This window comes from Lynx rufus, unplaced genomic scaffold (assembly GCF_022079265.1).
Source record: "Lynx rufus isolate CCGP_SWC_20201006 ecotype Redwood Valley unplaced genomic scaffold, mLynRuf1.p SCAF_7, whole genome shotgun sequence".
Classification (NCBI taxonomy): Eukaryota; Metazoa; Chordata; class Mammalia; order Carnivora; family Felidae; genus Lynx; species Lynx rufus.
In genome coordinates, this window is record NW_025814889.1 from 130,752,687 (window position 1) to 130,779,688 (window position 27,002).

Below are 27,002 nucleotides of genomic sequence, written 5' to 3' on the forward strand. Positions count from 1 at the left end.
AAGACTCAGTCTCTGCATCTGTAAAATGGGAGTTTCATCACCTACCTTATGGGCAGTTTCAAGGATTAATGGGCAACCCATGCAGAGTACCATTCTCCGCACCCAAGGCAGAGGAGGGCTCAGTAAATTTCCCTCCGATCCCCTTTTCTGTCTCAATCCTGCCCCACCCCTGCATAGGTGGGTCTGGAGAGCCAAGGCAGGATCCACACCCCAGCAGGTCCGCAGCCTCCGGGGCAGTAGAATCTGATTGGTACAGCCTTTATTGTTTCTCCAGCATTTTCCAGAAGAATGATGTCGTTTGAGGGCCGCAGGGGGTGGGGGGGAGTAAAAAATAACATAAACACACTGAACAGAAACGCAGGAGGGCAGCTCGAGGGGCTGAGATTGGGTGTTTGGGGCAGAGAGGGGGAAGGCCTGGGGTAGTCACAGCCTCTTAGCTTTCGGCCACCAGAGAGAAGAATTCTGCAAAAGAAGAGGAAAGAGAGGTGAGTCAGAGGGGGACGGTGTGGAAGGACTCGCCATGGCCTGACCGCCGGGCCCTGCACGGTGCTTCCTCCTGGCTCTCCCCTCTGCTGCAGGCCTGGAGTGATGGAACGAGTGAGCGTGGGCACGAATGAATGAATGAATGAATGAAGTCAATGAGAAACGGCGAGCCTATCATCATCTCTCTTTTGTTTGTTTTACTTAGAAAAAAGTTTTACTTCCAGTGTCGTTGCCATACGGTGTAGGTCTATTCGTTTCAGGGGGCACAATAAAGTGATTCAACACTTTCATGTAGTACTCAGTGCTCATCCGGGTCAGTATACTCTTTTTCTTTTAATGTTTATTTTATTTTTGAGACAGAGAGACAGCACGAGTGGGGGAGAGGCAGAGAGAGAGGGAGACACAGACTCCGAAGCAGGCTCCAGGTTCCGAGCCATCAGCACAGACCCCGATGCGGGGCTCGAACCCACGAACTACGAGACCGTGACCTGAGCTGAAGTCTGAGGCTTAACCGACTGAGCCACCCAGGCACCCCTTTGCTAGAGATATTCTTTGCCTGCAAATCTTCTCCTCCCCAGCAGTGAGGTGGTCAAGGAAAGAAGGTGAGGCAGGGGAAAAAAAAAAAAACAACCTCTCGATCTGCTACGTCTTTATCAGCCTTTTGTATTTCTTCTGTAAGTTTTCTGCTCATCTATACTCTCTCTCAAAAAAAAAAGAAAGAAAGAAAAAGAAAAGAAAAGAAAAGAAAGTAAAAGGCGATTCCAGTGAGCAACCTGATTCAAGAGCCATTTGTTTTTCCTCCTCGGGGGGCTCAACAAGACCATGGAGGAGACTGGAGGAGGTGACATCTCCGTGCCGCTGAGACGGATGAGTGCGTACAGGTGCTCAGAATGAGCTGGGCCCTGTCTCCCCCAGCTCCTCATTTAACTGACCATCACGCAGGAAAGGGGAAACTGAGGCCCAGAGAGACGTGGCTTTTCAGAGCCTCCAGGGTTGTAAGGGGCTGAGCTGGGACTTAAGACCGGGGGGGGGGGGTCCAGCTCCCTCCACGTGACTTGCGGTCGAGTCCACGGTGGGGTCACGTGCCCTCCCGCCCCAGGAACATCCACCTGCCCAGCTTCGCCGAACACTAAGTAATGATGTCAGAGATTGGTGTCAGCACTGGGAGGAGATCCAGTGTCCCCCATTGAGTCCATCCCCACCTAAATAAACAAAGGGGTGTCTCCGACCAGGTGAGGGGAGGCACAGGGGAGCCAGAGATGATTCTTGCCCTGAAGGAGCTTCTGGTCTGGTCAGGGAAGAAACAGTACCTGGCAGGACATGCTCCATGCCGCTAGCCTCTTTTCTGAATCTCAAGCTCGCTGGGGGCATTCCCACCGCAGGACCTTTGCACCTGCCGTTCTCTCTGCCCGGTGGGCGCTCAGACTTCCTCACGGCCGTGTTCCCAACTCAGCTGTCCCTCCTCCTGGGGCCTTCTCTGGCCATTCTGGTGACGGTGGTGACCCTCCCCTACCGTGATCCTCTTTGCCATCACCATTTCTTGCCCTGCGCACAGCGCTTGCCACTCTTGAAACACTTTGGAGTACGTTCCTGCTTAGTCCCTTGTGATCTGCCTCTCCTGCTGGAACAGAAAGCTCCAGGGCCCGCCCACCTTGTTTCCTGCCCCACCCACCACCCGCCTCCGAGCCTGACCCTGAGAAGCCGCACTGTTTGTGGACGGGATGGCGGGCCCAGAGACTTCGCTGTCACCGGGAGAAGAGGTGCCTTCTGTTTCAGGCGTCAGCAAAACTTCAGAGGGCAGGTGGCTTCTGATAGAGTCCTGCGAGAAGATGTGGGGTTCCCACAGGAGAAAGCAGACGGCGGGGAAGGGATCAACAGGCGGGGGGCCTTTGGCGGGCAGGGCAGGGGCTCAGAAGGCAGGAAACAATGGGCTGGATTTGGGGAACACCCAGTGGCCATTTCTGGGCTGGCACTCCCCAAATCTGGCTCTGCCACTTATGGGCTGTGTGACCTCAGACAAAGCGCTTGGCCTCTCTGAGCCTCCCTGTCATCATCCATAAAAGGAAGAGAAGTCAGCGCGCTTCTTGAGTTGGGAGACGGCGAGAAGAGCCAGCAAATCTCTGCCCCCCACCCCCAGGAGCTCCCCTGCCCCTGGTTCTCCATGCCCCTCACCTGGGGCGTCCTTGCTGCGGCAGTCCTAGGGGCTACTGCCCCACGGCCAGGTCTTCTGAGACCTTTATTTGGAATAAAGGGGGGCCCAGGGGATGTCTGCCCGGTTGTTTTTTCTCTCCGGGAGACAAGAGAGGACAGGAAGGAGTTTGCCACCCTCTGCCACGAGACGTCTCTGAGATGCTGCGTCCCCAGCCCGCCAGCGTGTGGGGCCCCAGGGCCGTCCCCATCACGTCTAGAAAGGATTGAGAGTTAGGGTTCCAGGCCCAGCCTGGCGCGTTTGCTGGGAAACGTGCCTCTCTGGGTGTCGGTCCGGGTGTCGATCTGTCGGTGTGTGAAGGTAGGGGGACCCTAATGATTTCTTGTGAAAACATGGCTTCAGGGTATCGGAAGTACGTGGGTCTCCTCGGGGCGCGTCCCCCCCTCCCCAGACCTTGTACGAGGCACGTACGTCAACCCCCACCACGCAATCTCTTAGTTTGCATCCTGTGCCCCCACGGTCACGTGAAATGTCAGCCCTGGGGGACGCTGGGGGAGGGGTGTGTAGAACTCACCATGCTATTGTCAAAGCTCTTCTGTAAAGCCAGCATCGTGTTCAGATAAAAAAGCGAAAAAACTGATCCCTGCCCCGCGGAGGGACACGTGCCTGGGCTCCTTGCCTTTCTGGGGTTTGAGCTGGGAAATGGACGCCACCCTCTCCTGTCCCCGGGCTCCCTCCCTGTCCCCGAGGACAGGGAAGGCAAGGGACCTGGGTGTGGGCGTCTAGGTATCGACTGGAGGTGGGAGAGAGGGGGAGGGGGTCCTCTAACTGGTCCTGAAAACCCCCGGGGCTGCAGGCTGAGCGATGACAGCGAGTGGCCGGGATGGGCCCGGAGCACCAGGTACTCTAAAAATCCCTCCCGTGGGCGGGGACCAACGCGTCTGCTTCCTCAGCCAGGAGCTTCTGTGACCCTGTGACAGCACCTCGGCGAGACAGGGGGTGCTTGTCGTCAGTGCTGTGATCAGCATTGTCCGTTTTTATAGGATTTAAGAATTCTTGGGGCGCCTGGGGGGCTCAGTCGGTTGAGCGGCCGACTTCGGCTCGGGTCACGATCTCGCGGTCCGTGAGTTCGAGCCCCGCGTCGGGCTCTGTGCTGACGGCTCGGAGCCTGGAGCCCGTTTCCGGTTCTGTGTCTCCCTCTCTCTGCCCCTCCCCCGTTCATGCTCTGTCTCTCGCTGTCTCAAAATAAATAAACGTTAAAAAAATTTTTTTTGGGGGGTGCCTGGGTGGCGCAGTCGGTTAAGCGTCCGACTTCAGCCAGGTCACGATCTCGCGGTCCGTGAGTTCAAGCCCCGCGTCAGGCTCTGGGCTGATGGCTCAGAGCCTGGAGCCTGTTTCCGATTCTGTGTCTCCCTCTCTCTCTGCCCCTCCCCTGTTCATGCTCTGTCTCTCCCTGTCTCAAAAATAAATAAAACGTTAGAAAAAAAAAAAAGAATTCTCATGCATGGAATGCAAAATGCAAAGCATTCTGTATATATTATGTCATTGGATTCTCACAACTACTCCGTGGCAGGGATGCTTCTGTCTGTATTTTACAGATGGGGAAACGGAGGCCCCAGAGGTGATTAGCTTGGCCGAGATCACACAGCACACGTGAGTCAAGCTACTGCTTTTAGGCTCCTTTCTGAACCCCGGAGCTCTCCGACCTACTTTGACCTAGGCATAGAGTGACACAGGAGACAGCTCAGACACCGCCACCCCCGTGACTCTGCCATATCAGCCCCTTTTTATTTACTTCCTGGTACTTAGCACTCTCCGAAATGAACTTATTTATGTACTTACTTATTTTTGTCGGTCTCCCCCTACTAGAGCGTAAACTCCAGGCTTGTCCACCAGCCTCCTAGCACACAGTGTGCCCACCGGCCCACAGCAGGTGCTAATAAACAAATGCCAAATGGGTGGACTGATGGAGAGATGGACAGACGGAAGGATGGATGGATGGAAAGACGGAGGGATGGATGGATGGGTCACGAGTCTTCCTTAGGGTCCAACAAGTTCTGACTTGCCTCATGTCTGGTTTTCACAACAGCCCTGGGAGCTGAGTGGGGTGATTCCCACTTTATAGACGGGGAACCGGAGGCCCGGAGAAGTGAAGTGTCAAGGCCATGCAGCAAATAAGAGGCAGAGGCAGGATTTGGCCTGTGGTCCCAGGAACACCGTCTCCATGAGTGCGGAGAGGCCATTCCTGCTTGGGCTAGCGTCCCAGATCGGGCGGAAGCAGGGACTCCCTCAACGTGCCGTTTAATCTGGAAAGCTGGCCAGAGCCCATATATCCTGTCCTCGGGCACTAAGTTTGCTCTGCGCTAGACTAAAAGGAGACATGAGTCCGTCTGCCAATACCAGCTCATGGAGAGACTGTTCAAAGGGGAAGCTGGTCCTTAACAGTTTCCCGACCCCCACTGACCCCCCCGCTAACCCTCACCCTAGAAATCAAGGGGCGCCTGGGTGGCTCAGTTGGTCGAGCGTCTGACTTCGGCTCAGGTCATGATCTCACGGCTCATGAGTTGGAGTCCCTGCATCGGGCTCTGTGCTGACAGCTCGGAGCCTGGAGCCGGCTTGGGATTCAGTCTGCGGCTCTCTCTGCCCCTCCCCCCACTCACGCTCTTCTAAATATAAAAAATAAAACATAAAAAAAGAAAAAGAAATCACGGGTCCTGGGACTGCTCATCCGCAAAGAGCCAGTGAATGCCTTCACCCGGAGTGGCATTTGGTGAGGTCAGCATGAGGGGGACCAAGGAATGCCAACCACGGGTCTCTCCCGAGGCAGTCAGGCCGCTTGGACTGGGATATATCCTGGACCTGCGGGGTTTTCAAAAGCTTCTGAAAACAGACTCCTTTGCCCACCCTGGGATCCACTCTGAAGCAGCCAGCACGTCACGAAGGCCACACGCCCCGGCTTTTTGCAGAGAACACTAGATTCTAATTTTATCCTCCCAGAAGCTAGCAGGGCGTTTTGTAGACACATTGAGGGCAGAGGTCACCTCTTCCGTACCTTTCGTTTGTGCCTCGGGGCAGAGTTCTTAGGAATCAGCCAATTAACGAACAGCCCTCTTATCAAAAGGGAAAAAAAAAAAAAGTCTCCTCTAAAATGTCCAGGTTTCCCCTTAAGGAAAAACAAATGAGCAAAACATCCAAAGCCTTGCGGAAGTCTAGGTCAATTGATTTGGCGGAGGGATGCTGGGATGACGGATGGGGAGGAGGTTCTGACCTTGGCCGTGCCTCCCGCTCCCGCCCCCGCGCCCTCACCCCTCCAGGTCTCAGTTTGCTCCTGTGTGCAATGTCAGGTCGAGGAGATGCCTTTCCAGCTCTCGCAGAGAGCCTCGAGCAAGGGATCTGGGAGTCAACTGCCTCCCACTCATTCTTGCTTTCGTGACCTTGGGCCGGACACGTCGCCTTACGGTGCCTCAGTTTCCCCATCTGTAAAAGGGAGCTCCTTGGCTCCTTTAGAGGAACCGGCGCTAAAGCCCCTGTCACCGGCCTGATCCGTAGCCGGCGCGCAGCATTTGGTAGGCTGTATACAGGTTAATTCCACCTCCCTTGGGTCTCCTCTCCATCCGACACAGGTTGGAGCTTCGAAATGTCAACAAAAATCCTGAGGCAAAGACAAGGAGGGGGTGGGCAGCAGAGGGCAGGGGGGGCGGTCCAAAAGATCGAGAGCCGACCTACGGCAACTTGCCCGTACCACCTATGCCATCCGAGTTAGGAGCCCGCCTCCAGCACGCCCATCTCAGTTTCCACGTCTGTGAAATGGGGATACCGAGAGCATCTCCTCATAGGGTTTCTGGTGAGGACTACATGAGATAATGGGTGAGACGCGTCTGCTGTGTCGGTGCCCGGCACACCGAGGGAGCACCTCTAAATCCAGATGGGAGGGAGAGCATCCCTCTGGAAGGACGCAGAGCCCCACCTCTGCCCCCTGAGTCCTCCCTGGAGATCCCCAAGGGCCAGCCTGCAATTTCTTCCTTATCCACCTAGAAAAGAACGAGGGGGTGGCGACGGGGAGGCTCAGAGGGCGAGAGGGCTCAGCCTTCTCCTTTCCCATAGGAAACTGCAGTTAGCCTAATTAGGTCGGTCCCAGTCCCAGGGCCGTGGGGATTGGACAAATTTAGAAGCTATTGACAGGTGAGACCAGCACATGCTGACGGCCCAGAGAGAAACTGAGATGGACCTTGAGTCAGCTCTTGGAAGCCTCTTTCCTTCCCTCTGTCGTGACCACCGGGATGCAGGCACCGGCCTCCTGGTTTATCACCTCGCCTCTAAATAGCTCCCGGGCTAGGTTGCTTATAAATCGGTATTGCAAACAGGGATCACTTTCCCACCCGGGGGGAGCGGGCGGCGGGGTTATTTGGGGTCAAGCCAGATGGCGGCAGGGAGCGGCCTAAACGGTCCTGGGGGCTCACTCCGTGCCAGGCACTTCCCTGGCTGTCACCCCATTTCCTCTGCACTGGCTCTTTCGTCCCCATGTTACTGACAGGGAAACTGAGGCTGTGAGTCACTCGGCCAGGAAGATTCTAATGCCGGCATGGGGTGCATCTCTCTCTCTCTCTCTCTCTCTCTCTCTCTCTCTCAAAGGCTGGGGCTCTGACTCACGCCAGGACCCATGGAGGCAGGAGAGGGATAAATGGAGAGGGGACATCTTCCCGCCCCCTCCCTACTGTCCCTTCTCACAGGAGTGCTGCTGCCTCCCCCTTAGCGCCACACAGGCCAGACTTAGGGCATCCGCTGGGGAATTAAAGCAAGCATCTCGCTAAGCCCAGAAACCATTTATAACTGGAATGTCTCGGCCCAGCCTGGCGGAGGGAGTGACAGAGTCAGGGGACTCGGGTTCCCTGCCACCAAGGATTTCTGTGTGACTTTGGCGCTTAACGCCCACTGGGCCTCAGTTTCCACAACTCTCAGTGGGGGAATCACAGACTCTGTCTCCCCCGCCCCCTTATAGGGCTGATGTGACGACGCGGGGAGACGGGACAAAACGCCACACGCCTTAGGGCTCCGCCACCAGGACTGCGGCTGGCCTGGAGGTGCTCATCCGGCCTTGCCTGGAAATCAAATCCCGACCTCTCCTTCCGTCCCTCTCACTTTCCTCCCATCCTGGACCCCATATCGTCTTCTTTGAGGGCTGGTATTCGTTCCGCAAGGGTTTCGAGGAGGCTTCCGAGAGAAAGCACACATACAAAATAGGAGGGAAGGGGTCGTTTCCAGAACACTCACTTAATTCAAGCAACGGCCCTTTGAGATGGGTATTTTTATCCCCACTCTGGGAGGAGGAGATAGATGGCCAGGGAGAGAAAAAGGCTTGGCCGTCCACACTGCTCGCGGGGCGCGCAGGTCGTATTTTCTGCCTGACTTTAGGTGTTTCGGCCCAAGGGCGCCCGCCTGCCCACCCCGTCAAATGGGCTGCTTACGGATGAGAACAGATTTCGCCAGAAGGAGGCAGATGCCTCGGGGCACGCGAGTGGAGTAGACTGCAGTGGTCCAGGGATAATTAAGACTAAATTTTTCAGCCACCAAAGCAAAAAAGCAAACCACAGGCTCTTGAGCTGGAATAGCCTGGAAGCATAGGACACAGGACCCATCACAGTGTCGGGTTTCAGGGAACCGGTAACTAGATGGCATGTGTGTGTGTGTATGTGTGTGTGTGTGTGTGTGTGTGTGTGTGTGTGTGTGACAACCACTCGTCCTGTCAGCCTGCACGGTCCACACGGGCAGGCATTGGGAGTGGAGAGCCCAGGCCGGGGACGTGTCCTCGTGAGAGGCAGGGTGGTGGTGGGGGGAGGGGGCGGGGAGGGGTCCTGGCTGGACCTCTGAGCCTCAGTCCTGCCCCTGCTACTGAGCGACCCTGGACACGTAACCTCCCCGTGCCTCTGTTTCCTCATTTGTAGAAGGGGAAGTGTGATAGCACCTGCCTTCTAGGATTTTTGTAAGGCAGTGGTTCTCAAAGTACGGTCCCCAGAGCAGAAACACCACCTGGGAACTTGGTGGAATGGCCCACACCTGGGCCCCACTCCAGGCCGAAGGACTCGGGAGCTCTGGGGGTCCGGCCCAGCCAACTGTGTTGTGAAAAGCCCTCCAGTGATCCTGCCGTTCGCTCCAGTTTGAGACCCACCAATGTGAAGGGCAAACACTTCAGAAGGAGTCTGTCACTTAGTAGTGTCACCTGCCATTTGGGCCTGGGTCTTGCAACTGTGGCTGGGTTTGGGGGCGCCTCCCACCTCTGTCCAGCTTCTCCTCCTTTTCCGCCTTAAAACCCTCCTTTACCAGCTCTAAGGGTGGCCTTCGAGAATCAATCGACCACATCTATAAAAGCCTTTGAACTTCCTGGAGGCAGTTGGCCCAGAGACGGGAATGCAAAGGGTTGTTATTAGAACTTTGCCTTCCCATCCCCTCCCTCCAATCTGGGGTCCTCAAGGACCTGGTAAGCATCACTCACCTTCAGAGGGCAAACAGCGGGCCATGAGGGTGGTCCTGCTTCTAGAATCCCCCGGCACCTGCCACATGCAAGCCCCCAGCCCACACGGGTCTCCCGCCTTCGCCTGCACACCTCTCCCTCCACACCACACTTGCCCATCACTGCGCCCCCAGAGCCGGCCACACATCTATTCATTCTTTCTTTCATTCTTTCAACAAGCTGTCCTCGTGCCTCCCATCTCACGGCCTATCGGGCACCATCACATTCATCCTCGCCGGCACCTTCCAGAAAAAGTACCGTGTTTGGGGTGGAGGTGGGGAGGGGAGGTATCTGCGTCTGTCCCGCCTCCAAAGTGTACCGTGTGGGGCCCTGCTGCCTCAGGGGGATCTGTCCTCCCTGCCCATTTCTTCTCCTGCCCCCCCCCCCCGTTTCATTCTGTGCTGACCCTCGGGCCTCCACCAGGTCATCCTGAGCTTGAACTGTGCGGGCAGACAGACCTGGCTTTGCATCCAGCGTCCCTTAGGCACTGGCCCTTCTCTTTCCGCATCTGTACCTCCGTCCTCTGTCACAGGTGACGTGTGCTCAGAGTTCAGCACTGGGCCGGGCACACATCGCCACCTTGGTGACGATTCGCTCTTCCTATCCCCAGCAAACCAACCTTCTTGCCCCTTTCTAAACATCCCTAAACTTCCCAGCCTTACAAGCCTTTGCTAAACCCGACGCCTTGCCCGGGGCTCCGCAGGGACGGCCCCCCACCCCAGACTCCAGCCTGTGGCTTCCTGCCCATAGCCTCCAATCTGCCGAAACGCCTCCGTTCCTCCCTCTCCAAAAGGCTTCTCTGCACCTCCCTGGTGTCGCCATTCTTTCGTGCGCCTGTACCTAGAGCTGTAGGCGACGCGCGGATGGAAGGGAAATAGTGTCACGGCCACCGTTTGCCGAGTACTCACAATGCTCTGGGCCCCGCACTCGACGTGCACGGTGTCATGGAATCCTCACAAATGCCAGTGACCCATGTGTTGTCCGTGCCCAGTTTATCAATGGGCAGCTGGGGCTCCGGGTGGCTGAGCCACTGCTCCGGGGCACCCAGCCAGCAAATAGTGCCGCTGGGAGTAGGGTCTAATTCATCTTTGCCTCCCTGATAGCCTGACACAGGCTTAGCACTCGGGAAATGTCTGTTAGATCAGTTGCAAAAGTTGAGTTACCTCTTTAAAATATGAGTTCGGCAGGGAGGGAGGGAGGGAGGGAGGCAGGCAGGGAAGCAGCCTAGGATCTGGCCTGGTTTTTCTTTATCATGTAGGTTATTCCAGAACAGCCAACCCTGGGGCCCCCGCCCCCGCCTACGGTGGCTTCTGAGCGGTGGCCTACTGGCTGCAAATAAAAACAGGAGACAGGTGTGGCGGTTTGGGTTGGGGTCAGGGCGGGACGCTGGCTCAGGGTGGAGCTAAGTGGCTTGCTGAGGAGGGGGTGTGGGGACAGGTGCCACTCACCGGAACGCACCAAGACCAGTCACCCATTTCTCTCCCGCACTTTTGGCTCCGGCTCCTTTCAAGTCACCTCCCTCCTTTGCAGCCACGGGAGAGACAGCTGGGACTAGAAGGCCAGGCTCCCGGCTGCGTCTGACCCTGTCTCCATTTTGGTCGCGGACAGAAAACTTTAATACACTACACGCACATTCGGAAGCGTTTTAACTTTCCCAGAGCAGTTTTGTGTTGACAGCCACTAAATTTTCACAACGAGCCCGAGCAGGTCCTAGGATGAAACTACGCACCTCGCTTGGACCGTTACGAGCTGCGGCACAGCTTGCGGGAAAGAGTTCTTCCAAATCCTTGTTCCCCCACTTATGTCCTAGCTCTTTGAACAGGCTAAGCACCTTCAGCCTCAGTTTGCCCATCTGGCAAAACGGAGATCATTCTCAAGGCTGTTGGGATGCTAAGGAAGGCAACGCTGCTGGGGGGTGCTCTGGGGGTGCTCGTTACACCTCAGCGGAGAAGCATGTGGGGTGGTGGACCACCAGCCTCTCTGGAAGCCTGTTCTGAAAGCAAAGCTTGAAAAGCAAGGCCCAGATATCCCTTTTCCTAATTCCTAGCTGATTGCTGGCTGGCTCTTTTTCCTGGCTCCCCTTCAGGGCCGGAACGGTATGTTTGGGCAAAGCCAGAACAGGTCTTGAAACCTGAAGTTACAGGATACCAGGACAAGATGTTGAGGAGGATGGAAGATAAGGAATTTCCATCTCTGGAATTTGAGAACAGGAGGGCCCACAGGGCCCTGGGGGATCAGTTGGCCTCATCTCCTCGGATTACAGATGGGAGACTGAGACCCAGAGAAGGAGAGAGACGGCCCAAGGTCACACAGCCAGTTGGGGCAGAGCTGGGACCGGAACTCAGGCAAAAGTTGCAGGCAAAAGTCAGGGGAAAAAAAAATCCCAAATCATCCTTGATTCCCTATGCAGCAGGGAGAAAAAAAAGAGAATCTGTTCCTTTCGGGTTGTTCAAATTTAGAAAAAAATGTACTAGTTGTGTGTGTGTGTGTGTGTGTGTGTGTGTGTGTGCCTGGCTTACATGACAGAGCTCTCAGACCCAATGCATTTGCCTTTTCCTTCTAATCCCGGGGAGTACAGGACCACCTCTCCTCTCCCCTTCACGGGACAGCGATAGCCCCAAGCTTTTAGCATCCAAACATCCCAAGATCCATGATGTGCTCAGGCCCCAGGTCATGGTTACTCACCATCGACATCGATCTTGCCGTCCCCATTCTTATCGCCAGCGGCCATCAGCATCTTGGTTTCTGTCACAGACAGGTCTCTGGCATCTGGGTAGAAGCCCTTTAGGATGAATCTGGGGAGCAAAGCCAGGGAGGGAGTCAGGTGGAGGTCACCTTGCAGGGACAGGTACGGGCCACTGGGCTAGCAGCAAGCGGGGGACACGTATGCAGCTGGGCTGGGCGTCACGGGTGGGTGTGCAGAGAAGGACAGGCTGTCCTCCGCAAAAGGTGGACCCCACGCCAGGCAGGGCACCTGCATTTGTTTATTTATTCGGCCAACACCACAAACGCAAAAGTGTCTTCTCTGTGCCAGGGCCGTGCTGGAAAGTGGGAGCACAGAGCAGGAAGGCACCTAAAAAAATGAGGCAGAGGTCAAGACTGCACGGTGTGATGGGTGCGATGGTGAGGAACTAGAGAAGGGTGCTCAGAGGACGCATCCATCCCACCTGGGGTGAGGGGGAGAGTCAGGGAGGCTTCCTGGAGAAGGTGACATCTGGAGAACAAGCAGAAGTCAGCCCGTGGCGGGGGGGGGGGGAGGGTGGCGGGGGGGAGGGGGGGTAGAAGGGGAAGGTTCTAGGTAAAGGGTACCCTTGTGGGATGATCTGGGGTGAGACTGAGACTGGATGGACAGGGAAGTCCCTATTGCGAGGCCTCTCTCCACACCATCCCCCTTCTCTTGAAGACGAAATCCAAGGCAGTCTTGGCCAGAGAGTGACGTAAGACGAGCCTGGTGGGCAGCGACGAGCCGGGTGCTTTTTCCTAGTGATGACCTTCCCCTCCTCTGCTTTGCTCCCCGGACTCCTGACCCCCAAAGTTGGTTCTGCATCCCCACCTTGCCCGGACACTGCTTTAGCTGCACTGTTACAGAAGTGCAGGGGGCGGGGTGGGGAGGGTCTGCGGGATGGTGGAGGGTGCCTTTTAGGCAAATGACAATCAACGAACTAAATGCTCGAGGCAGCGCTCCCTGTCTTGCGTGTGGTGTGAAGCATCCAGAAAACCTGCCTCTTCACGTGTATTAAATTATTAAGTAGCACCCTTCCGTTAGCCATATTAAGTGGCTATAATTTAACCTAGTTAGTTGCACTTTCTGCTGCGGATTCTATTCCTCCGGAAGCAACGGCGGTCAGGCAGAGTTATTTTCTGCCAACGGTGCAGAGACAAGGACAGCCCTGATGGGAACTCGGCAGCAAGAATCCCAGCCCCCCACGCCCCCTCAGCCGGGGCCGCCCCCGCAGGCCTCAGTTTACCCCAGCTCATCCTCCTCGATGAAGCCGCTCTTGTCTTTATCCAGGATGTGGAACACCTTCTTTATGTCATCCGGGCTCTTCTTCTTCAGGCCGACCATTTGGAAGAACTTTTTGTAGTCGAAGGAGTCGACAGCTGTGGGGGGTGGAGAGCAGCGGGTTAAAATGACAAAGAAGGGGCGGTAGGGAAGGGCAGGAGAATGGGGGTGCCACAGCATTTGCCGATTGATCTCCCTGTGCCGGTGCTGGGGGGGATAGAGGGGTGTACCTGGGTGGGAGGGCTGAAGGAGCCCAGACCAGGGGACGGGTGCTTTGCCCAAGGTGGATTTGCCCCCACGCTCCGCCCTACCCTTCGCTGATGGCAGAAGTAGCCTTTGAAGGCAGCGGGGCGTCCCGGGTTCCATGAAGGCTTTTGGGTGGTGGCCGAGTGGGGGCGGGCAGGGGAATGGGGGGTGTTGTGAACATGGTGTGGTGTATCTTGGTGGGGGGCGGTGGTCAGCCTTTTTTTTTCGGCCACAGATCGTGTTGCCAGAAAATCGACAGAGGGAGGACAAGTTTTTCTCAAGGTCACACAGCGGGAGGAGGAGGAGGAAGGGGGGAGGCCCCAGAAATGGTGGCTTTCCTGCAGATATCCATCCCCAGCAGGAGTTGGGGGCGTGTTAGAAGTCTCCCCGGGAATTCCCGGTTAAGTTCCTTCTCAGAGGGGGAAGGTGGGTCAAGGAGAAGAGGGTGGGCTATCGCAGTACCCCAGGAGCGTGGTCTCCCAGAGTTTCTTACCCTGAGGAAGGGACACCAAGCAGAAAGGAAACGGGAGGCCCCCTCCCCAATTTTCTATGTCCTGTGCTCCCTTTCAGGACCCTGGAGAGGGTAATTTGGGGGTGTGGCAGGGAGGGGTCCTGCTGAGAGTCACGTTCTCCCCTCAGCCTTTGGCCAAGAGAAGTTGCTCTGTCCACCTCTGCCACTCCAGTAGGGGACTGAGACCGGAAGGTGACCTTAGTTCTAATCCCCCTCCTGCCCTGCTAGGTGACCTTGGGCAAGTTTCTGGCCCTCTCCCAGCCTCAGTTTCTCCACCTGGGTGAGGGGAGAGAGGAGGCAGGTAGCAGCTAAGACCTCAAAAGCCCAGGGCAGCTCAGAGAGGTGGGGATGCCTGCCTGCTCCCCGCCCTTGGACACCTAAGGAGGCTGGAAGTTGGAAGTGCTGAGGATGCTGTGCGCAGGGCTGGGCAGAGCAGAGCGCCAGCTGCGGGAAGGTCACCCCGCTCGCGGGACAGTGGTGGTGGCTGGGGGGAGCTGTTGGGGGGGTGCTCTGACTCCCAGAGAGGGGCTTGGACAGTCAGGGAGCCAACAACCGCAAGCCAGAAGAGTCCTGTTCTAAACGGGGGGGGGGGGGGTGTCTCCGAAAGGGGCTGCTTGGAGAGAAGGCGGGCGCACCTGCAGCCCCTCCAAGTGCCTTAACGGGAGGTATCGAGCGCCCACAAGGACCCGAAGGTCCCGCTTTCCATCCCGGTCTTTGCCCTTGGTCCCGGGTCCCGAGTCCTCGCAGCAGCGCGGCCACCCGGCAAGTTTCGCTGGGCCTCCCCACCCGCTCCCTGCGCCAAGTCCCGCCCGAGAGGAGTTTGGGAAATGGCGAGGAGCCCCCTGCTCCGTCCTGCCAGCGCCCCGCAGGAAGCGTGGGCAGAGGAGCACGCGGGAGCGCTGGCCCTCCGCGGGGGTGCCGGGGCCAGGGTGGTGGATCCGGGGAGAAGTCTGGGGAGGGGAGCGCGCTTGCTCACCGGTAAAGGCCCCCACCGCCTTCTTGATGTCCTCAGCGCTGAGCAAGTCTGTCATCGACATCCTGCAACTGTTGGAGCGGGCAGAGCAAGTGCGAGAAGATTAAAAAGTGCTTTTCTTATCATTTCTGCTCATATGACCAGCGCTGCAGTGCTGCGCGCCGGGCGCACGCCCGCCGGCCTGGCGCAGAGCCAGGGGGCGCGGGGCTGGGCGCGCAGCCAGAGCCGCTCAGTCCCGCCGCCGCGCTGGCCGGGCAGACGCGCGGACCCGCTGTCGCTCCCGCACCGCCCCCGCCGGGGTCCTCGCGATCCCAGGGGGCCGCGCGGCCAGGGTGCCCGGGGAGGGGGCGACCTCTGGAATTTATGGGGCTGGAGGGTTCTCCTGCCGTCAAGGGCGCGCAGGAGGCGCCAGCCTGGTGCAGCGCAGCGTCTCGGGTCGGTGCACCTCGGAGGCTGTCCCGCCACCTCGGGGAGGATACGGGACTGTCGGGGGCCGAGCCCAAACCCCGGTGGGTCCCTCGGCCCTGCTCCCATTCTCTCTCCGCTCCTACCTCAGCCTCTGCTCTTGTCTGTCCTGGATGCAAATTTATGCTGCAAAATCTGAGCGCTGAGGTCTGGAAATCTGACCCCACAGGGGATGGCCGGGAGGAGGTGGCAGGGATGGGCGGGGCTGCTCAGGCCCTCCTCCCGGTGCCCCATCCCACATCTGGCCAGGGATGCCCTGAAACCTTCTTCTTCTTCTTTCTTTCCTAGTCCGACTTTCCAAAGAACTGCTTTCAGATCTCCACTAACTACTAGGCTTCTCTGGTCTCCTGAGCCACTGAACATGGGAGTACAGTGGGGGCTCAGACTGCTGCCCCCGCAAACCCTTTGGGAGAGGGTGGGGCGGGCAGAGGCTACTTGAAATCTTTATGTCCCCTCTCCCCACTTGGAGACCAGAAGACTCACATTTGGGGAGAAGGTGGTAACCTTCGGACCACACTTTCGAGACAAGCGAAGCAGGTTTTATGGCTTGAACTTCACCTCTGGGAAATGTGGACACTTCCCAATTGTAGGCAGCCAGAGACCAGTTGCGTTCTTTCCCACAGTCTCCCAAGGATTCGGGCTGCAACCAGCTGCCTCTAGAGTGTGAGGAATGCTGGACGGGGAGTCAGGATGCCTGGGTTCCGGATCTGCGGCTGTGCTGAGTCCCTGTGACCTTGGGCAGTGACCTTCCCCTTTTCTGGTCTTCTGTCTCCCTGTGTTGGTGGTATTGATGGTCCCTTGTGGTGGGATCTTTAGACTCCAGCGGAAGGTGTAGGCGGGTGTTCGGAGGCTGAGGCTGGTGCCACTTGGTGGGCGGCCGGGGAGAGCTGTCCAGCTGCTGGAGTTCTGGCACGTTGGCTGTCAACACCATCTCCCTCGGCTCAGCCCTGGACGGCTGCCCTTCCTGGAAACCTTAGGATGACACCGCTCCGGCTGCCCCCTGCCTGTGAGTCAGCTCCTTCAGTCGACAGCCCTCCAGCCAGCTTCCCAGGAGCAGAGGCTGCAGCTCCCGACATGCTGTCTCTTGCCGCCGGGTCTTCCGTGGACCCCTCAACTGCCCCCGCCATCCCTGCCCCCGGACGAGCTGTTAACGTGGACGTGCTGGGCTTCTGTGCTATCATTTCAGCCCTCAGGCTCAGCTCACTCCAGGGGCCTATTTGGAGAGTCTGTTTCCCTAGCTGAATGAGCCTCATGCTATGCTGGTGGGGAAACTGAGGCCAGAGCAAGTCAGTGAATGGCCAAAGGACGCACAGCAAGGCAGTGGCAGAGAGGGAGCCTCTCCCGGATCTGCTGGCTTGGAATTCAGTGACCCTTGTCCTTGGAGCCCCTCCCCGTTGCCCAGAACCCAGCCCTGTCAAGTCCCACGAGTGTGCCACAGACCACGCCCAAACACTGACCCCTGTGGCAAAGGCTGAAGCCACTGGGCAGGCCCATCCTCCCTCCTTTCCCCTATCTCTGCCTGCTAGACAAGCCTTCCGACAACCTGACACCCTCTCTGGGCCGGATCCCACCCGCCAGAGCACCAGATGTTATTGGGTCGGCCTGCCAGCCCTCCATCCCCTTCCTCCTGCCTCCACTGCCCACTCATGGGCCTCCTCTGATGGCATCACCAGAGTCCACAGACGTCTGGCTCCACCCTTCTCGTCCCACAGGTGGGCAGCCTGAGGCCCGGCCACGGGGAGGGCTCTGCCCCAGGCCACACCAGGCATTAGGCTGGAGAGCCCAGGAATTCGTACTCTCAGCCCTGGACTCCACAGCGGCGGACCTTCCAGCACCCCCCTCCCAGCCCCGTGTGGCTGTCCCGTCCAGCTGGCTTCCTCCCCACGGTAGCCCCCCCCTCACGTCCTCCTCCAACCTCAGTCCCTGCCACTCACCTCGGGTGGGGGTGGAGGGCTGGAACCTTCGCTGAAAGGCTGGGCCGGTGGGAGGTCCTGCAGGGAAGCGAGCCTGGTGGGGGGGTGGTGGCCACCTATATAGGCTTCTGCTCTGGCTATTTTGGGAGGTGGCGCTGCCCCCAGCCCTCGGCCCCCTCCCCTTCCGGTGTCAGGTACTTCCCAACTACGGTGCTGGGTGTCTGTATCACATTCACCCTCCCTGGTTCCATCAAGCCAGGCCTATTAATAACCCTTGGCCCCTGCCTCCCTCCAGCACCCACAATCGAGGCCCGGGCAGGGCTCGCCTCCTCCGTGAAGACTTCCGCGACCACTTTAGATGGAAGCCCTGTCTCGGTCCTCCAAAATCCTGCAGGAAAGGAAGAGAAGAAGTGGGCAGATGAAGAAACAGGAACAGTCTCTGTGCACAGGGCGGGGCTCGGTTCTTGTATATACATCATCTCCGCATCACAGACTTGCTGTCCAGGCCTGGTCACGTCTGCGTGGACGAGGAAATGGCACAAAGACGTCAGGTGTTAGGGAAGTCACTACCCAAAGCCATGAACCTGGGGCCCTGGATCCCGGAGTGGGGCCCAGCGCTTTCGGGACACGATCCAGTGCCTGGAGATAGATGTGTGTTCTGTGTGTTTTCTGACAAGCCCCTTCCTCTCTTTGCATTCCTGTCTCCCCATCTGGAAAATGAGCTCAAGTAGGTGCCAACTTCACTCTGTAGATGGGCTTGGCGGGGGGGGAGTCTAAGAACCGCCCTGAGATTATATGTGGAAAGTCACATGCAGGTATGTTCCTGTGAAACGAAGGCCCACAGCTTTTATGAGACGGTCAAAGGGATCTCTGGCATGATCTGTCTGGCATCGGAGATGACCGTCTACGGGGTGTGTTTTGAAAAGCACGAATGAATGAATGGGTGAATGAATGAATTTAGCAAATTACTTATTGAATGTCTAGTGTGAACACCATGAAAGTTTCCTTTCCTCATCCCCGACCTGAAAAGAATCTCCAGGGCCCTGACATCATCCACAGGGAAGTTCCGTTCTTAACAGTGACGGGAGGAGGGCCGGCCTCTATGCAAAGTCTGTTTGGGAGAGAGGCTGACCGTCACCGATCACTGGAGCAGAGGCTGGACTGACCGGGGAAGCCGGTGCTAGAGCCTGGATATGGAGTCCCTCCAGCATGTCCTGATGGAGGGGTCTGGACTCTGGCCTAGCATGACAGTAATGGCAGCGGGGAGGAGTGAGGAGATAGGGAACAGCTTGGAGGAGACTCTCCCCGACTTGGTGGCCGTGTCGAACAAGACAGACAAACCCAAGTTTGCAGGCTGGGGGTTCATCGGGCGATGGAGGTGCCGCCTCGGAAGGTGGCTAGTCTGGGGAGATGACGCGGAGTTGAGAATCTTACTATGTGAGGGCTGAGGGAGGCTCCGTAGTGATCTACTCCGACCTGCTCACGGGAAAGTGAAGAAGCCAAAGCCAAGGCGAGAGACCCAAATCACGCGGAGAGCGGCGGACAAGCCAGGACCTCGCGTTGGATCTGGGATGCCTGGGGGACATTCTGGTGGAGATGCCCAGAGGTCCGCATTCTGGGGAGAGGTCGGGGCTGGTCACAGGGCTTTGGTGGTCATCAAAGGCTGGGGGGGGGTGGTCAAGGACTTGAGGTCACAGGCATGGCTGAGCTCAGCGAGGCAGGAATGAGACAGAGTCTTAAGGACTGAATGTTGAGGAAGATCCCTCGCTGGGGTCTAGGAGAATCATCACCCTCATTTGTTGAGCACCGCGTTGAACACGGTGTGCACGGCAACCCGCTTTTACCCTTGGCTTTGCCTTCCCTGTTTTGCTAACGAGGGAACAAGGCTAAGAAAGGTTAGGTGACTTGTCTAAGGTCACACAGCAGAGCTAGGACTTAAACCCAGGTGTCTCTAACCCCAAAGCCCTTGCTCCTTTCTACTCTACCATCTTCCTTTTAAAAAAAATAATATTTATTTATTTTATTTATTTATTTAGAGCACAGGGGAGGGGCAAAGAGAGTGGGAGACAGAATCCCAAGCAGGCTCCACGTTGCCAGCACAGAGCCCGACACGGGACTCCATCCCACCAACCGTGAGATCGTGACCCGAGCCGAAATCAAGAGTCGGACGCTTCACCCAACGGAGCCACCCAGGCGCCCCTCTACCATCTTGCTTCTTGAAAAGACTAACAGAAGATACGTGCTGGGGTCAGAGCCTGTCATGGCTGAATGCTTGGGAGCCAGGATGGCCTTCCTCTCTATCCCCACGTGTCTTTTTCATGTGCCTGTAATCAAGCAGATCTACATGGGGTGGACCATAGTGTGGGGGGTCATTTGTTGAGAACCTACGATGTGCTCGGTGCTATATGCATGCTGTTCTATGTTACCCTCATTATGATCCTCAGAGGTTTGAAGAGATAGATGCTGAGAGAACTTTAGTGACTTCTCCCAGATCACACAGCGAGGTCTATTTTCCCAACAATACCTTGCGCTACGACTTGGCCACCTCCCCAGGCTGACTGTGTCCCCTGAGGGTTACAAGATGGCCCTCCCCTGCGGTGCTATAAACTTGCAGTCCAAGTCCCTCGGGGACAGGGGAGTCCACTGCCCCAAGATCTTGGTCGAAAGTCCCAGCACTGAGTGTCAGTGGCTATGGTTATCTTGGTTTGGTCAAACACCGTCCCTGAAGCAGTCCAAGCAGCAGCCTGGAGGGCACAGAATGTCAACACCATTGGACCTACGAGAGGAGGGGGCCTGTCCCTGGACCGAGGGGCAAGGGATTCAGGTGGTCAAAGCCCATGAACTGTTCACTGGGTGAGTCTCCGAGGTGGCCAAGTAAGCCAGGCGCAAGGGAAGGTTGGGCCCTAAGTCCTCAGTGAGTTTGATATCAGTATGCATTAACCTTCTGTAATGACTCACTCTGGGGCCCAAAGTGGCCTTCCTGGCCTTGAGATCCCCTGCCCCTCATCAAGGCCTGACAGGCCACCACTCCCATCCCCTTGGGCATCTGCTTAGAGACAGCCACCCCACCCAGTGGAATTTCCCCCTAGCTGCTGTTTCCTACTGTGAACAGCCATGAGGCAGCCCGATGGATAGGTGGCTGTCATATCCCCACGCTGATTCCACTTCTATCCTCTGGGGCCCAGTACTGTGCGGGGCCTTCAGCTGGACCCATCTCTGTATATGTTTCCGAAGCGGATCCCATGATCCTCTTTTTACAGATGGCAAAACTGAGGTTCAGAGACAGGTCCCAAGGCACACCAGGGCCGGAGCCTGGTCTGTCTGCCTCCAAGCCTGTCCAGTGTCCAGTGTTCTCCCCCAAACCCGCTCTGGCCTCCTAGCTGGTGGAGGGCAGGAGGCCCCGTGCGCGTGGGTCAGCAGTCTCTTGGCTGCTGTCTGCCAGGAGACGAAGCATTCAGCTGTTCGCTTCGCTGGTGATATTTCATTCGTTCACACTATTTCCACCTGCTGTGGCCGGGAACAGGATACAGAGTTCATCACATCCAGGGCCCTGGCGGGCTGGGTGGACGCGGCAGGATCTAATCATATTTATGAGGCCAGCCCTGTGATATGACGTGTATTAACTCGGAGGAATCTCGGCCCCGTTCCTGTGCCTGTGGCCTTGTTCCCCTCCTGCCTCTCGCCTGTATTTAAGCACAGTTTCGCCACCGAGACGGAGGCCAAGCGGTAGGGGGCCCTAAGGGTCGTAAGGGCACTTAGGGTCCCGACAGTGGCACTGCCATTTTACCTACTGTGTGACCATCAGCCAGCTGCCTCACCTCTCTGGGCCTCAGTTCCTTCGTGGGTAAAATGACGCCGAAGAGGAAGTGTTAAATGAGATCACGCCGCAGTAGGGGTTCGGCGGCAACAATACCCTACATCAATGATAATCAGGGTGGTTATCGTTGTGAGGAACGTACCCTTGATCCTGTCCTGCCACTGGATGATGGGACCCTGGAGTGGCCTTATGGAAAGAAAGCAGCCCCTGACCACCCCTCCCTGGTTTTCCTGGGACGGTCTCTGACCCCAGGGATGCAGGGCCTTGCTGGGGAAGTCGGGAGCCACAGATGCTCGGAGGAGGGGGAGAACGCAGAGTGGGAGGGCGGGAGCGGCTGCGAGCAGGTGTGTCCCCCCCCCCCCAGTGCCATCTTGGATGAGGCCGGGATCTGAACGTGAGCCAGGGTCGAGCCCATGAGCCGCGGAGGTTGTGGCTTTTGGCCACCTGGCTTTGGGTCCTTTTCTTGAAAACCCTATCCCGTCTCAGTGGTGCTCAGGGGAAACCAGCGAACAGTTTGGTCCCTGTGTGGGCTGGAGCCATTAAGGGGAGCAGGACACCCCGCGGCCGTGGTTGTGGAAATTGGAAGAGTTGGGGGAAATACGTGACGGGCGGATTCTGGGATTCTCCCTTCTCGCACTGTGCCGGGTGACGTGCACGGAGAAGCAGACAGAGGATGGTCTACCGAGGTTGTTAGGGTTCTCTTGGCTCCCAGATACCCGCTGATATCAGGGGAGCAGACGGCAAGGAGCCTTGCGCCCAGCTCAGATCAGTAAGGCGGCCCGAGATTAGACAGGCAGTGGGCTTTCTCACAGTATCGTCTCTTCCTCAGCTTCTCCTGGCTCCTGGCTCCATCACAACCCACGTCCCACAGCAGAGTCAGAACGACCGTCGGAGGGGTGCGTGTGCCTGCGATGTGTGTGGTTGCGTGTGTATGTGTGTGCGCGTGCACCTGGGCCCGTCGGTAGCTGCAGGGGGCGGGCGATGAGTCCCCGTGTGTTGGTGTGGGACCCCGGACCAGCCCTTCTTGCTTCCTGCCTCTCGGGATGGCCGCTGCCCGGCGCTGCCCTGGGTGGCCGAGGGGCTCTGACAATGCACACATGTGCTCTCCAGCATCCTGATTTTGCGGCCAAATCAGCCAAATACGAATGTCCGGAACTCTCTCATAGCCAGCGGGAGAAACAAAGGACTCATCTGGAGACATGTGTCTGTACCCCAGTATCGTGGACCGGGTGTGGCCCCCAAATTCATCTGTCGGAATCCTACCCCGCAGGGCCTCGGAATGGGACTGTATTTGGAGATAGGGCCTCTGCAGAGGTGGTGAAGGTAACACGAGCTCAGCAGGGTGGGCCTAATCCAACGTGACTGGTGTCCTTAGAGGGAAAGGACACAGGCACGTACGGAGGGAGACACGTGAACACATGGGGTGGGGCGGTGGGGGGGGAGGGCAGTCATCTCCAAGTTCAAGGGCCAGGCCTTAGAAGCAGTCTCGAACTCCCAGCCCCCAGAGCTGTGAGAAAGTAAATGTCTGTCGTCTAAGCCTCCGCCCCCCCACTCAGAGGCTGAACCAAGTTCTTGGGGACAACTCTCCAGGTCCCTTGAAATGGCTCCCTTTCCTCTCTTTAAAAATTTTTTTATTTAACTTTTTTTTTTTTGAGGGTAAGTAGGGAGAAGGAGCATTTTAGCACCGAGGTAGGTGGATTATTTCCAGAATAGTTTAACACTCAACTGCCCAGTTTTATCGAAGCGAATTTTCCCCGAAGTTGGCACTGTTTCCAGCTGCAGGTGGTCCTTGCCTTGCCCAGTAGCGTCAGACCCTAAAAATGGCCATTTAAAAAACACTCTCAACAATTGATGGGGAAAGAGACCTTTAAAAATCTGTCAAAATATTAAAAACTCCTACTGTCAGTTGTAAGTATAAAGTGAAATGGAAAAAAATGTAAAGAAGAAACTTTTATTTAAAAAGTGATGGGGCGCCTGGGTGGCGCAGTCGGTTAAGCGTCCGACTTCAGCCAGGTCACGATCTCGCGGTCCGTGAGTTCGAGCCCCGCGTCAGGCTCCGGGCTGATGGCTCGGAGCCTGGAGCCTGTTTCCGATTCTGTGTCTCCCTCTCTCTCTGCCCCTCCCCCGTTCGTGCTCTGTCTCTCTCTGTCCCCAAAATAAATAAACGTTGAAAAAAAAAATTTTTTTTTTTAAAATAAAAAAAAAAAAGTGACATAGGGGTGCCTGGGTGGCTCAGTCGGTTGAGCGTCCGACTTCAGCTCAGGTCACGATCTCACGGTTTCGTGGGTTCGAGCCCGGCGTCGGGCTCTGTGCTGACAGCTCGGAGCCTGGAGCCTGTTTCGGATTCTGTGTCTCCCTCTCTCTCTCTGCCCCTGCCCTGCTCACACTCTGTCTCGAAAATAAATACACACACAAAAAAGAATTTTCTTAAGTGACATATACTGTTTAGGGAAGCGATGGAAATAGAGGGTCTAAAGGGGAGAGAGAGTCACCAATAATCTATCACTCCCCGAGCACAGCCGGGTAATGTCATCATTTCCGGAGGCTTGTGCCTTCTTCCTCCCGTGGACCCACCTCCCGGGGGTCACCCTTGATGACTCAGCTTGGGTGCCCCCCGCTTACCGGAAGCCCTCCTGGGTTTCTTCCCCCGGCCTCACACCCCTCCTAGCGCTTGCGTTTACCTGCACCCCTGCCTCAGTAATGGCCCCATCGTTCTGTGTATACTCTGTTTCCAGCTGCCTTTCTAGCTGGGACTTGGAGGCATGAAGACGGGCATCCAGCCTCCGTCTCCGAGAGCCTCCGAGGAGAATAAATCAAGCTGATGTTTTTATTTTTGGTTGTATGTGGACAGTGGTTGTTCTCAAAACCATTTTTGGACTGCTACTTATAACGCTGTCTAAATCCATTTATTCACCTGCGTTTTAGGGGCCACTGCCGGTGTATAATTAGTCTTTCAGGAACTGTGGCCTCCCCTTGGGGTTCCAGACTTCCTCCTGACCTGAAATTGCGGCTCGTGTTCTGATGAGAGCGGGTGCTCTGGGGAACGGGGCACTGGAGATGTGAAACCAGGTGAAGCAAATCTAGAATGTGTGGTCCCCGCATGTCTTGGTGTCCCTTCAGCTAATGGGGGGGGGGCTTGACATTGAGACCTGGTGCGAAAGTCCTTGGCGACGCGACCGACGTGTTTTAAGGACGTGGCTGAAGCGTTGCTTTTTCTTATCAAATATTTATTGCTTTCATCCCGATTCTGGGTCGAATTCTCTTGGGGAAAAAAAAAAAAGTTTACGTGACAGAAGCTGAGTCAGTTTGGAAACCAGACGGTGGCCATCTTGCTCCAGGAGTGTAGACTTCCCCGCAGATGACGCTGGAGGTTAGAACTGAGGTTTGAAGGATGACAAGGATGAGAATGGGGCAGTTAATGCACGGACAAAAGGAGGCAGAGAAGGACCGCTGGTCGGGACTACGGGAGGGTCCTCCCTCTCCCTCCTTCATCCCCCTCCTCCTCCCAGCCCTCCTCTCCCCTTCCTTTCTCCCTCTCCCCTCCTGCTTCTTCTCCCTCCTCTCTCCTGTCCCTTCTCCTCTCCCTTTCTCACTCTCTCCCTGCCCCTTTCCCTCCCCCTTCTCGCTCCTTTCCCCTTTCCCTCCCCCTCCCTTTCACCCTCCTTCCCACTCCCCTGCGCCTCCCTCTATCTCTCCTTCCCTCTCCCTCCCCCTTTCCTTCCCCCTCCCCCTCCCCTGCCCCTCTCTCCATCTCTCCCTCCTCCTCTCCCCATCTCCCTCTCTCTCTCCCCTCCTCCTTTCTCTCCCTCCCCCTCCCTCTCCCCTCCCTCTTCTTCCCACTTCCTCCCTCCTCCCTTTTTCTCTCCCTCTCCTTTCCCCTCCCTCTCTTTCCCTCCTTCCCTCCTCCCCACCCCCTGTCCCTTCCTTGGCCAGATTGCTCCTTTCCTCTCTATTTCTTTGTCTGGCCTTTCTTCTCCCTGATTCTCAATTCTCAATTCTTTAGGATCGAAGGGTCCTGAGTGATCCGTTGATGGATTCAACCGTCTCATTTTGTTTGTTTGTTTTCCCTCATCATGCGTTTTTTGAAAAGTTGTGATAAGAGCCCATAACAAAAGGTACTCCCAGCATACTGTCCGGGAGAGTTAAGTATATTCCCATTGTGGGGTCAACCATCTGGTTTACAGATGGAAACCCGAGGCTCAGAGGGGCAGACTGAGTCAGGGAGATGGCTGAGTGAGGACTCACACTTGGGCCTGTGGATCGCCTTCTGGGCCCCTGGAGGAGGGCAGGACACGTCTAAGGGAAGAGCCAGGCTTGGGCAGGAGACGCCGGGTCATATTTAGATCGTAGTCTGAGCTCTGCTGGTTCCTTCTCACCCAGAAAAGTTGTGAAATGTGAAATGAAACCTTGAAAACGTGACACTAAGAGAAGAAGCTAGGCACCAGAGTTCACATATTGTATGATTGCGTTTATATGAAATACCCAAAATCCACTGGGACAGAAATTGGGTTGGTGGTTGCCAGAGGCAAGCATAGGGAGTGTCTGCTTAACGGGTAAGTGTTGTTGTTTTGTTTTTTGTTTTTGTTTTTTTTTTTAATTTTTTTTCCAATGTTTATTTATTTTTGGGACAGAGAGAGAAAGAGCATGAACGGGGGAGGGGCAGAGAGAAAGGGAGACACAGAATCGGAAACAGACTCCAGGCTCTGAGCCATCAGCCCAGAGCCTGACGCGGGGCTCGAACTCACGGACCGCGAGATCGTGACCTGGCTGAAGTCGGACGCTTAACCGACTGCGCCACCCAGGCGCCCCTTAATGTTTATTCATTTTTGAGAGACAGAGAGAGACAGAGTGCGAGTGGGGGGAAGGGCAGAGAGAGGGAGACCCAGAATCCGAAGCAGGTTCCAGGCTCTGAGCTGTCAGCACAGAGCCCGACGCGGGGCTCGAACCCACGAACTGTGAGATCATGACCTGAGCCGAAGTCAGACACTTAACTGACGGAGCCACCTAGGCGCCCTGATGGTAAGTGGTTTTAATACGAGGTTACAACATGTTTTGGAGCTAGCCAGAGGCGGTGGTTATTAAATATTGCTGAACTGTTCACTTTAACATGGTTAATTTCTGTTATGTGTGTGTTACCTCAGTTAAAAAAACATGTTTTCACAAGATTATTAGTGAGTCTTGTAGGTGACAAAATATCAGATGATAGTTGTTTTTACTGATTGAGTCGCACGAAGCACACTCAGGGAGACATTACCTTCATTGTGCCTTGAGGGGTGACCCCGACCCCCACCGTCACCAGAGCTGGTAGAAATGGCTGGAAGTGACCGTGTTCCCTTCTCTGGGCGTTTTCTTGCTTTTTCTCTCTTGCAGGCTCAGCCCTCGTGGCTCGGCTCAGGCATCCCTTCTTTCCAGAAGCCCTCCTTGATTCCTTCTCCCCGATTTCCTGCCACCCACATGGCTAGAAAATTACATCGTCGGTCTTGGTGCCACATCGACCTGGGTTCAAAGCCTGACTCGGGGACCTTGGGGCAAGATGCTTAACCTTCAGGAACATCCCTTTCACATCCAAACAATGGAGATGATGTTTTCTTTGGAGGGCTGTGCCAAGAGGTCTGGTGAGACTTTTAACGTCCCCTCCTCCTCCTTATTATTAGATTGCTGTAGACCCTCCTGAAGTTTCAGCCTTTTCTGAATCTTTCCAAACCATCTCACTACCATATGGACAATAGAAAGGGCAGCATGATGTCCAGGAGGGGGGACGGCAGTGGCACAGGAGGAGGTGAGCCCGGGTTGCTGAGGCAGCGAGGAGGCGTGTGGCCGGCGGAGGGCGTGGGGACAGTGATGACGGCTGCTGCCGCCTGGTCGACAGGAAAGGACATTTAGGTGGAGCTGCTAACTCTAGCTGTGTGATGTGGCCCAAACACTCACCCTCTC

The 27,002-nt window shown here is 56.4% G+C and overlaps 1 protein-coding gene across 1 annotated transcript; it reads right to left on the reverse strand.

The window, feature by feature from the left end:
• Positions 1-242: 242 nt before the first annotated feature.
• On the reverse strand, positions 243-14,952 carry PVALB (parvalbumin). The gene is made up of 4 exons (XM_047066058.1): positions 14,877-14,952; positions 13,109-13,241; positions 11,826-11,935; positions 243-462 (listed from the first exon to the last, which is right to left on the reverse strand). Exons 1-4 carry the CDS (start codon positions 14,935-14,937, stop codon positions 434-436), a joined length of 333 nt encoding a protein of 110 aa, XP_046922014.1. The 5' UTR covers positions 14,938-14,952; the 3' UTR covers positions 243-433.
• Between the last annotated feature and the right edge of the window lie 12,050 nt (positions 14,953-27,002).

What these genes read in the sequence shown, in the direction of transcription:
- PVALB (XM_047066058.1), bottom strand. Translation starts at nt 14,937, where the DNA reads ATGTCGATGACAGACTTGCTCAGCGCTGAGGACATCAAGAAGGCGGTG. An exon ending in GGCGGTGGGGGCCTTTACCG is followed by an intron (nt 13,242 to 14,876) that starts GTGAGCAAGCGC and finishes CACCCCCCACAG; the next exon opens with CTGTCGACTCCTTCGACTAC. An exon ending in CGGCAAGATCGATGTCGATG is followed by an intron (nt 463 to 11,825) that starts GTGAGTAACCAT and finishes CTTCTTTTGCAG; the next exon opens with AATTCTTCTCTCTGGTGGCC.